At 37.1% G+C, this 12,243-nt stretch overlaps 1 protein-coding gene across 1 annotated transcript; it reads left to right on the top strand.

Moving 5' to 3' along the window:
* The first annotated feature begins 339 nt into the window (after positions 1-339).
* Positions 340-10,223, top strand: LOC109244287 (putative 1-phosphatidylinositol-3-phosphate 5-kinase FAB1D). The gene is made up of 13 exons (XM_019411350.1): positions 340-582; positions 1,953-2,075; positions 2,266-2,299; positions 2,430-2,999; positions 3,525-3,669; positions 3,763-4,107; positions 4,678-5,496; positions 5,796-6,133; positions 6,377-6,503; positions 6,728-6,883; positions 7,340-8,938; positions 9,029-9,292; positions 9,487-10,223. The coding sequence occupies exons 2-13, from the start codon at positions 2,024-2,026 to the stop codon at positions 9,910-9,912; spliced, it is 4,875 nt and encodes a 1,624-aa protein (XP_019266895.1). The 5' UTR covers positions 340-582; positions 1,953-2,023; the 3' UTR covers positions 9,913-10,223.
* Positions 10,224-12,243: the final 2,020 nt, after the last annotated feature.

The following is a 12,243-nucleotide window of genomic DNA, read 5'->3' on the forward strand; positions in this document are numbered from 1 at the left end:
TTTTTTCAAATTTAAAACTAAGTGGGTTATAGTAACAATGTTGGAAAAATATGCCAATAATTTGCAAAATCTCCAACAACCAATCAAATCCAAATGTATATCCATATGTAGCAAGTTAAAAACCAATGTGAACAAGTAAATATCATTTCCACTATTTTAAAAAATTACAGTTGTATATACAATGTATTATGTATGCAGTATGTATATACATTTTGTCTCTTCATTTTCGAAACCAAGTTAATTCTGACTTTTAGTTTTAATTATTATGTCTATATCCAAACAGAATTTTTCTTGGCCTTATATATAATAGTATTGCAATTCAAGAAAGCATGAAATTTAGCAGCAAACCACTTAGTGGGACCTACTTACGGGCAAAAAGTCTACTTCTTTCTCCAACTTATTTCATTCTTCTGTCTCCAATTCAACTCAATTCTCTCTCTTCCTCTGTTTTTTTTTTTTTTTTAATTCTCTCCTAAATTCAAGATTTTCAGTTTTTGGCTAACCCTTTGAAAAATAATAGGCGGGTTTGAAGTGTTTTTGAGGATTTGATTTGGAGATCATCATATCTGGGTTGCTTTAACTGTAAGTCATAAAAAAAAAGAATCTTTGTCACTTCATTTCTTATGCTATCTGCTTTGCTTTTTTAATTTCTAGGAAAAGTTTAATCTTTTTGACTTATTTCTACTGATATTTATTTTTGCTGATTGTTTGTTAAATCAAAACGGAAAGTTCGTTTGTGAAATCAAGAGTTGAAATCTTCTTCGGTATGAGCTTAATTATACTGTTACACTTTTTAAATTGAGTAATTTTATGGATAAATTTAATGTATGTAACTTATTTATTAGTGGTATCTGTGTTGCTGATTGTTCTTGGAGCCAAACAATGGCTAATTTCTTTGAGAAGTCATGATCTCGTAGTTTTCTTACCAACTTTAAATTGAGTCATTTCTTGGAAAATATTGCTGCCTTGTTTTTTCTTGTTTTTTTTCGCGGTTTGTTTGGGATTGAGGCAAAGTTGATATTGTTGTTGCATCATAAGTTGTTGACTTGTTCAGCAATTTATTTCTGTTGTGGATGACTAGACCTGTCTTTCACTATTTTGGTAGCTATAGCTAAAGGACTGATTCTCTTAATCAGTGACTTAAGAAGGAGAAGTATTACTTTCTGAGTTGAACAGTTTAAGTTGTTCAGAAAATTTTGAGGAGAGATAATCTTCTCTTGAAGGTCCAACTTTCTAACAATTTTGTTAATTTGGCAATCAAAATTGAAAATTGGTCACTTTTTAAACCGCTTCCTGATCTTTTAGGACAATTCCGAATACTAATTCTGATGCATCAAGGTTTCCAGTAATTATATACGAAAAAACTAATTACCTTGATAGATGATTTAAGAGGCACAAGTTGATACTTGTTGATTTAGATAGTTTGGAATCTTTCATCTGGATGATGAATTGTTCAGTCACTATATGTTTATTAAGTATGTTTGATCTGAGTGTTAGGTAGGAAAAGGGACCTTTGGGAAACTCATCCTTGATGGTAGAATGGGTTGATAAGATGACTTGCCTTTTTTCCTCTATCCCAAATATGCAACTAATCAACCTAAGGGGATATGATGGTCGTGCTCGTCTTGGACTTGGCCGTGCCTTTTGGGTCAGCCAGGCTCATGCGACACTGACGTCAATGAGGAATGTCTTTAGCTGAGAGGCTATCGGAAATGACCTCTCTGCCCTCCCAGGGTAGGGGTAAGGTCTACGTACACACTACTTTCCCCAGACCCCGCTTGTGAAAAGTTACTGGGTTTGTCGTTGTTGTTGTTAGTCAATCTAAGGGGACGCTTCAATTTATATCTACAAGATGAATGCCTCATGGGTTAAGAACAAAGTATATTTCTTTATGCTTATCAAAAGAAATATGGTCTTATTCATATGAAAGAAATATCACTGCAAATCTGCAGGTTGAAATATTCCTGGGATCAGATGTAATACGTGTTACTGCTCTGGTGCTCTGACAAGATCGAGTTGAAGCATGAAGAAACTAGAAAATGAGAATTCTGTGCAATTTGATAGTGGAAATTCTGGTACGTTATCCCAAATTTGTGGCAAAATGTAAGATAATACAACTTGTTTGATAAGTCTGGCTGCTTCATTGTGTAGCAACAGCTCTTTCTTTACAGTATGCTCTCCTTTCTTTATCTCATAATTTGGACCGTCATTTTCATTTTCTTCATCATTGCCTCATGTTGGTCCCTTATTTCTCCTACCATTCAGGTGGCTTTTCAGGTGATGCAAGCTCAGATGGGAGGTTAGTTGTAATTTAGTTATGTTAATATCTATTTATGTTGAGCTTAAGATACCTGTCTTTTTTTCTTGGGAAATGAAGAATTTTCTGACTCATGTTGTTGTGGTTTTTATTTTGGTTTTGATCTTTTCAGGGTTTATATTGATGAATGTAGCACAGACAGCAATCAAGAGGAGTCCTGTTCCACCATGCGCACAAGAAGGGATGCAGAACTCCTGAATGGTAGTTGTAAGGAAACCAAAAGTAGAAAAATTGAAGGGGATGATGATGACGAATCTGGAATCTCTTCTAGTTATGAACTGGATCAGTTCTGGGAGCCCCCAGAACCAGAATGTTGTGATGATGATATGGAAGACAGCGTGGCTAATTACGATGACGATGAATGTGGCGATGACCTGAAATGGGGCAAGCCAACTTCTTTAATAAGCCTCGGAGAAGAAGGTTCGTGGAGCTACAAATTTAAAGAGGAAAAGCAGAAGGCATTGGAAGAAGTGATGAATGGGAAGCTTAAGTCCCTTGTTAATGACCTTCTTAAATCTTTTGGTGTCGACTCATCAGGGTGTGACAATTGGGTTGATATAGTCACCTCCTTGTCTTGGAAGGCTGCTTCATTTGTGAAGCCTGATTCTGCTGAAGGAAAGGCTATGGATCCTAATAGATATGTGAAGATAAAATGCATAAGAACTGGTTCTCCCAGCCAAAGGTATTACGGAACAACTATGTGTCTCACCTCTATTGATTTTTCCTAATTTCCTTTCTTCCTTCAGTTTAGCTCTTGGACTGTCAAAATGGCGGGCTATGTGTTTCCCAGAGTTTGATATTTGTTCTCTATTTATGAAGTTGGGGTAGCAGTTGCCACTGAATGTTATTGATCCTACTCATTATTTGGTTTCCTCTGCCATGCCTTCACTAATTTCTGTGAATGGATATCTGTTTAAATTTAGTTATTCATATCCCAAATATTTACCTTTTTTGGGCTGTCCTAAAGTGGAGTCCCATCTTTTTAAATTTCTGAATGCGGTATCGTTTCATAGGTTATATGGGACCATTTTTATTCTTTTAAAATCTCCCAAGTTTCTCAGAAAGTAACGATACCTCTAATTTTGAACTAACCTTTTAAATACTATACAATTTGCATTCTTCTCTTTATCTGTATTTTTGCTATCCAAGACTAAATTTAAGACGAAAGGGGGACACAGACTTACGTTGTAACTTGTCATGTTTATAGTCAATTTATCAGAGGCCTGGTCTTCAAAAAGCATGCTGCTCATAAGCATATGCCAACTAAGTTTGAAAAAGCTAGGTTGCTGTTGATTGAGGGTGCGGTAGGTCTCTCTTCAAGTGAGTTGTCATCATTTCATGCAATGAAAGAGGTAAACAAGAAACTCCCTTAATCTGTGAGATAAAAAAAAAGAGAATTTATTCTAGTCTTTGATCATGTGTTCTTTATCAATTAATAATGACAGGAGAAAGACAATGTGGTGAAGTCTATCATTGAAATCCTAGAGAGGTACCAGCCAAATGTGATATTAGTCGAGGAAACTGTTTCTCGTGACATACAAGAGTCTATCCTTGAGAAAGGATGGACACTAGTCTTTGATATGAAAAAACATCGCCTGGAGAGAGTTGCTCTTTGCACTGTTTCACCAACATTATCTTCTGAAATCTCGGCTGGCCACAAGCTCAGACAGTGTGATTCTTTTCATTTTCAAAGGTTTGTAGAGGAACATGACACTTCTGCCGATGGTGGAAAAAGGCCTAGCAAAACACTGATGTTTATTGAGGGCTGTCCTACTCATCTGGGATGCACGGTGAGTCACGTTCTCCATGTTTGTTTTAGTGACACAGAATATCAGAATAGGGATTATTGATAGTTGGGACATGAGTTCCATTGTTGTTTCATTGCTCAAGAGATAACAAAAATATGAGAAGAGTCAGTTTTGCATCCCTTTGGCCCGGGCATTTACATCGATATGGGTTTTTGTCTTTTGTGACTGCAACTGTATTAAATGAATGAAATACCACAATCTTATGAATCTTTGTGAAAATAACTGACATAGGTCATGCAGTTTATTGACTTACCTCATATACCAACAAATAGTCAAGCTACTATTGCTTTTGGAACTTCAGCTGCCTACTGACTCTAAATATGAGGAAAGGAACTAAGGTGTTTATCTGAAAATGGTCTTTTTCTGGTTCATCTCTCCATTTTTCTTTAGTATTATCTTGATATTCACTGATTCATATCTTTCCCTTCCGAACTTGTGTCATCTTTCTTTGTGGTAAGTTATAGAGGATTGATACCTGGTGATTCTTTCTTCCCTTGTCTACTATGTCTTGAACAGTTACGTCTGTACCTCTGACCGTGACTTTTTGGGCAGATTTTGTTAATGGGAGCTAACAGTGATGAACTGAAGAAGATTAAATGTGTGGTACGCCTGGCAGTGATCATGGCATATAATTTAATCCTCGAGACTTCTTTCCTTCTTGATCAAAAAGCAATGTTCTCGACTATTCCTCTTAGCCAGGAGGTGAATTCAATAGTTACTGATGAAACCCCATCTGTTAGTGCTGAACAAGAAATTCTTTCTACTGTTGCTGAGACAAATTCTTCCTGTTCAATTGATGTCCCAATATCCAATGGCTTCCATCAAGAAGTAAGTCATAACGTAGAAGCACAAGGCGATCCTCTGTCATTTGAGCCATATGACCCAGTTGTTCTTTCTAGTTTGTCATCTCTCTCAGCCTCTCTGAATAAGGTTATGGGGGACAAGTTTCCTCTCTTCTCCACCTCTGGTCAATCCATGTCCTCATGTTTCAGTGATAATGGAGCCAACAAAGATGATCAGGAACTAGCTGATATTCAAGTTCCTTACGCTACTGAGGTGGTTAATCAAAGTGATACCGATCAGAAAGCTACTAGCTCTGATGAAGAGATGGCATCTGAAAAAGAGCAGTTGCATACTCCAATAATGAGCCAGGGAGAGTCATCGGTATCTGGTAAAGAGCGTGAAGACCAAGGGCATTTGGGGAATGGAGTTACATCATCAACAGATACTGATAGTATTTTGGTTCTGATATCAAGCCGGAATGCTTCAAGAGGGACTATGTGTGCCCATAGTCATTTTTCTCGCATAAAGTTCTATCAAAATTTTGATATTCCCCTGGGAAACTTTTTGCAGCATAATTTGCTAAGTCAGGTGCATAGAACTCAACACTCTCCACCTGAACCCTTCTTGTTTTGTCACTGTAGTTTTCAATTTGACCTAACAATTCTCTTTGGAAAGATTGGCGTCATTTTCCTGAGTACATCATCAAAAGATGCTTAATGATCTGTTTGAAATAAAATCATGGTGTTATGCCTTTCTAAGAACAATGTCATTGGTTATTCGGACCAATTTTTTCAGATTGAGCATGGAGTTCTTCATTATCAATTGATACTTTTCTCTAGACTGCAGCATTTGTTTTAAATTGTTAACGGAAGATCTCTGTTGTACAGAAACTCCCATGTACGAACTGTGTTGGATCCCCTGAAGATCACATTTTCTATTATGCACATTACAATAAGCTACTTGCAATTCAAGTTCGTTCTCTTCCAACGGACAAGGGGCTTCCAGGTGAAAGTGAAGGGAAGATTTGGATGTGGAGTCGTTGTGGTAGATGCAAGTTTCAAACTGGTATCTCAAAATCAACGAAAAGAGTTTTAGTATCCACTGGTTCGCGTGGTTTTTCATTTGGAAAATTCTTGGAGCTCAGCTTCTCAAATACCTCTTTGTTTAATAGACTGTCGACTGGCTGTGGTCATTCTTTGCACAGGGATTTCCTCTACTTCTTTGGGTATGGTCACTTTTGGCTTTAATTATTCTTGAAGTGTCTATTATTTTCATACATGCGGATCTAACAGCAATTCCTACTGATAGCTTTTTTGCAATCTCTATGAAGAATTCCATTTGACATTACTCGAGATTTAAGTCGAATCATATGAGATGAGTGGCTATATAGGGATTTTGTTTTTGGTGCTTTTGTCATATTTTATCTTTCCTGTTTGAAGATATTCATGTCACTTTTCTGCATGTGCAGATTAGGGCGTATGGTTGCTATGTTTAAGTACTCAACCATTACTACCTATTCCGTGTCTCTTCCTCCAGAAAAGCTGGAGTTTAGCAGTTCTGTCAATGGAGAGTTTCTTAAGAAGGAACTTGAAGATGTATGTGTTCTATGAGTCTTACTGCTTTTTACACAATACAACAACATACCCAGTGTAGTCCCACAAGTGGGGTCTGTAGTCCCACAAGTGGGGTCTGTAGTCCCACAAGTGGGGTCTGGCTGCTTTTTACACAATAAGACTTTTGAATACTAGGCCTAATATGGAAGTTATATGACCTATTGCAAGTTTCTATTGACTTCAGATTTTCTTTCTTCCTCAACTAGGTGTACAAGAAAGGGACCACGATGTTTCTTGATGTAGAAAAAGCTTTGAAGGCAATAGAGCCTCGTTTTGTTGGAACGGTTCTAAATCTTCAGGGATCAATGAGGAAATTTTCTGAAATTGAGAAAATGTTGAAGGAAGAGAGAGCTCAATTTGAGGTTAGCACCTTTATGCTGTCATTTTCATAATACTTGTTCCTATAGCAATTTTATTTGATCAATGTTGATGTGATAGAATGTCATTCTGATTCTAAGTTTCCCTTCCAATTTTTCATGTTAGATGATACGTTTGTTCCACAGTATAACTTGGTACACACAGCCTTAAGACCTATGTGAGCAAATGATATTGATAACTTTGGCTAGAATAATGTTAACAGATGTCAAATACATACAAGTACATGCAATAAGAGTAGTTCGCTTTCTAATTTTCTGGTTGATGAGAACCAGCATTCAGGTTTTTGTCAATAATTTTCAAGTGCATGTTTGACACTGCAGCTATTTCAAACCCTACTGCCTTTCTTCAATGAACTCATCTACAGTTCATTTGACTTGTTATTTTATTAAAGCATATCTAAATCTTATTTTGCTTCTACTGATCTATGGATTCAATGTCAGATTGATATTCAAAATGCTGCTATGGATGAAAATCAGGACGTCGTCGTATTTAAACTTCTAACGTTGAATAGAATACGGCTGGAGCTTTTGCTCGAGTCCTGTGTGTGGGATCGCCGTCTTCATTCATTGCTATCATCTGATTGTACAGCAGCTGACCCCAAATCTGTTGACCAGAAGGTTGATACACTGCCAAGTATCAATACTATCAACGACTGGGAGCAACAAGAGAAAGGCAGTGTTAAAGGAGACAGTAACGGCGCGAAAATATATCCGGAAAGAGATGACAGAGCATTGGAAGATGTTGCTGATCTGAAAAGCAAGCTAGTTGAAGGCTCTTGTGCAGAGAATAACAATAGGACCAAAACTACTGGAGGAAGTTGTGGTGATGTTTCGGATGCTGACCATCATCTGAAGTCGAATGTTGAATCATCTGCACAAGCAAATGGTTTTCCCATTAAAAAAATCTGTGTTGATACGCATGATTATAGACAAGATGAACCATCAACTTTATCTGCTTTCAGTGATGGTGCTGAGTCGACAACTGCAGCTAAAGTAAATGGGAATGAAGTATCCCTTCAGGAGGTGACAGTGAACTCTGATCTCTCTGATCACTGCCTTTTTGGTAATGAAAGTGACTTACAGCTCAATCTTCCTTCATCCATTCAATTGGAGACGGACAAACGAATCATCGTTGATGCTGATGCTGGAGGTGCCCATGATTTTAACCATTCCCAGAGTAGATCCCTGTCCTCAATGTTTTCCAACACAGAGAATGATCAAGGGTGGTGGACTCCATTCTCTGAAATTTGGCGCCAATACCTGGAGGATCTCCAGAGAGGTCACCTGCCGAAATTAGGTTCTATCACAAACCATGATGTAGAATCTACCACTTATAAACTTATTACGAATGAGGGTGCAAAGCTGCACATTCCCCTTGGAAGTGATAAGTTCATTGTGTCTGATTACGAAGATGAATTTTCCAGCATAATTGCTTGTGCTTTGGCCTTGCTGAAGGATTTGCCCATTGAAAGTGAAGATCTTGGAGGCGATGGCAGAAAAGATAGAGGAACTGATGCTAAGGCGTATGAGAGTTCACAAGGCGTAATGCGGATATTCTCTGTAGCTTCTCCACATTTGTCTTCAACTGGTTCATTGGATTTAACACGGTTTCACTCTTCAAACATTTCAGAGGAATCACGCACAACAAGTTTAGATGGGGGTTTAGATTTGTTAAATTCATCGGTTTCTTTCACGGTTCACCCGGAAGTCTCCATGGGTTTGGGTAAATTAACTGGAAAGTACAAATACTCAGTCCTCTGTCTCTACGCCAGCCAATTTCGTCGTTTACGAGATCGATGGTGTACTTCAGAAGTTGATTATATTGCTTCCTTAAGTAGGTGTAGGAGCTGGGATGCAAAAGGTGGGAAAAGTAAATCTTTGTTTGCCAAAACAGTTGACGATCGGTTTATCATCAAGGAAATTAAAAGAGCAGAATTTGACTCATTCTTGAAGTTTGCTACTCAATATTTTGGGTACATGGATCAGTGCCATGAGAAGAGGAATCAAACCTGCCTTGCAAAAATTCTTGGCATTTATCAGGTTAATTAATCAGTTGTAGTCACTTCACTTTTCCGACTGTTAGCACAGTAGACACTTCCTTCTTTGACGCTCTCTATTTATGCTTTGCAGGTCAATGTAAGGCCAAGAGGTGGCAAAGAGACAAGGCACGATCTCATGGTGATGGAGAACCTTTCATTTAATAGAAGTACTACTCGGCAATATGATCTGAAAGGCGCTTTGCATGCTCGATTTAGTTCAGCTGGAAATGGTGCAGGAGACGTTCTTCTGGACCAAAACTTTGTTAACGACATGAATGTTTCTCCTTTATATGTTGGTACGAGATCAAAGAGGGATTTACAACGGGCTGTATGGAATGACTGTACTTTCCTCAGGGTAAGTTGGAGGTCAAACTGCTAACCTAATAATATCCACAAAACTTAAAAGCATCCAAAGAAAAGTCACTTCTGCTTCTTATAATCATGCAATCTCCGAAGTTAATCGATTAGCATCTAAACTCCTCTTATAATCATGCAACCCCTGAAGTTAATAGATTACCCTCTAAACAGCTACTATTTGTTGATTTGCAGTCAATCAATGTGATGGACTACTCTCTACTTGTGGGAGTGGATAGTCAACGCTGTGAACTTGTTTGTGGCATCATCGACTATCTCAGGCAATATACATGGGACAAGCAGCTTGAGAATTGGGTCAAATCTTCACTCGTGGTTCCCAAGAATCAGCTTCCTACTATCGTCTCGCCAAAAGAGTACTATAAAAGATTTAGGAAGTTCATCGACACACATTTCTTAAGTGTTCCAGACCATTGGTGCTCCCAAAAATCTTCAAATCCTTGTAAACCTTATGGCACAATAAGTGGTATTGCTTCACCACAGGCGGAGTCTGATGGTGATTCTGATCAACCTAAGTTGACTGGTGAAGGCGAACATGAAGAACATGCATCATCTGATGCTAATTCTACTGCCCAAGAGAAACAAAATGGTTTTACCACCTGACTTCTCTTCCTTTTTAAGTGGTTCCAATCATTAATTTCTGTACATAGTTGTTCGTCGCCTGAGCCCCTAGATATATACCCCCTCTTATTTCTGCGATTATTTTTTAGCAAATTCATGAGGATGGTTTAATTCTTTAGGTACATTTCTAGCTTGCAGTATATACCAAAGTTTTTGTCATGTCTATGACTCATTATATAAAAGCCCTTTAGTAGCTCGAGTATTATTAGCAATCAAAGGGAAAAAAGATAGCAACTGAAGCTGCTTATGGTTTATATTTTTTTGGCTATAAGACAATATTCCTATTAATCCATTGTTGAGAGGATAAAATAAAACAATGGCTGGAGAGAATATACCTGTTTTGTTACTGCTAGCTCTCATTAGAATTGATGTGTGTCATCTTTGTAACAGTAATTCAGTGTGGTGCTATTGCTCAACTGGACTTGCCCTCGAGGGTGTCGTCGAATAGTTTGGACCCCTCCACCCTTTACCAGAGGTCTCGGGTTTTGAGTCTGGAAATGAAAAACCTTTTGGCAGAGAGCGCTTTGTACAGCGAGAACTTGAATTAGTTGAGCTTGGGACAACGAAATGTTAAAAAGAAAATTATGTAACAGATGTTTCAGATCAGATTAACTGTTATGTTTGGTCTGAAGATTTGTTTTGAAGTTGTTTTAGTCTACAAACACATTTACAAAGTGAAAAGAAGTCATATTTTCAATTTTCACGAGTCTCCCATTATTTTAGAGTCATTTCCAAGAACTCCGTGAATGGATGATATTAAAAAAAAAAATCATTTTGTGAAGAGTTTTACAAATCATATTTTTTCTTTTAGAACCCCAGGAAAACCCGCAGCTGCTATAGCCTCTGCTCTTCGGGTGAGCACTCTGTGCGCACTGGGTAAACCCCCTACTGTGTAATAGCCTGCAAACGACATAGGGGATGTAAACCGCACTAGGCAAGCCCCCGTGCGACAGGCTCAGACCCAGAAGGCATTGAGGGGGGATCGAACCCACGTCTCCCGTGTGGAAAACTCCCTCCAAACCCACTTGGCCGTCCCTTCGGGACAACCATATTTTTTTTTATAAAACGTGTTTGTGTGTATGTGTTATCAAATAACAATTTATTACAAATTCGCTGGCTTTAAATTTGGTATCTAACGAAGATACAAACATCAAATATGTAGCATAATATTAAATGATTTTTGTAGTAAGCTACTATTCCACTGTCATTTTCATTGTCTTGTATCTTCTCTTAAAAGTGTCTCTTACTTCTTATATCTGCAATAAATATGGGCCTTTTCTTGGTAAATTTATATGTTGACATTAATTTCCTACCCAGTCCCAAAGGACCCAAATATCAGAATATTAATATTACTCTGATAATATTATTAGTTGCTATCGGAAGGCGACTAGTAAAAATAAGGGATTTTTTCCTGTACGTACAAAAATATGATAGAGTAACATTCACTCGCTTTAACTAGTTTTTTGTATTATTAAAAAGTAGCTACTATTTTTTTTACAAAATATATACAAATTCGGTCAAAACATACAATTTACATATAACTCGCATACAATTTTTTAATACAATTAAGTAAAGAACTTGGCTTAATATGAAAAAGTTACTATATCTTTTAATACGAATTTGTAATTTGAAATATCTTATCAGTGCCACTTGTTCGGTATTGAAACGTAATAATATGATAGTAATATCACTTTGAGAGAACTACTAAAAAATATAATATAGCTCACTCATGCCGTGTGTTATTTTTATACAAACAAATACTATATAGGTATTAAAATCTTATGTCTTATTTTTTAATTTTAAATTGTCTCAAAGTTGTATTAATTGTTACGAGTTGACGTTTTACCTTAGCGCTTTTTTAATATATCTTTTTAATAATATTTTGAGGAGATGCCATGGACGTTTCCAATACTCCTACGACCCCCTCTGATTTTCAATATCCTAATTTTGTTACAGTAAATGCTATTGAAATGTTATACTTTTTTACTAAAAGAGGTGCAAGTTGACATATACTCCCTCCGGTCCAAAATAAGTGATTTTTTGGATGTTTTCACACAAATTAAGAAATTCACCTTTTAGCATTAATTAGCAATAGAATTGACCATATTAACCTTTACTATCTCACATAAACACTCCTAACACATATTCCAACACCATTTACTTCAAGGACAATGTAGAGAAAAAATAATTAATTCGTTCTTGAAATCTAGAAAAATCACTTATTTTGGACCACAAAAAAATGCCAAAAAATCACTTATTTTGGACCGGAGGGAGTATTGGTCAATTGCGTACCACAAATTTATTATTGCCATT

This window comes from Nicotiana attenuata, unplaced genomic scaffold (assembly GCF_001879085.1).
Source record: "Nicotiana attenuata strain UT unplaced genomic scaffold, NIATTr2, whole genome shotgun sequence".
NCBI classification, from domain to species: domain Eukaryota; kingdom Viridiplantae; phylum Streptophyta; class Magnoliopsida; order Solanales; family Solanaceae; genus Nicotiana; species Nicotiana attenuata.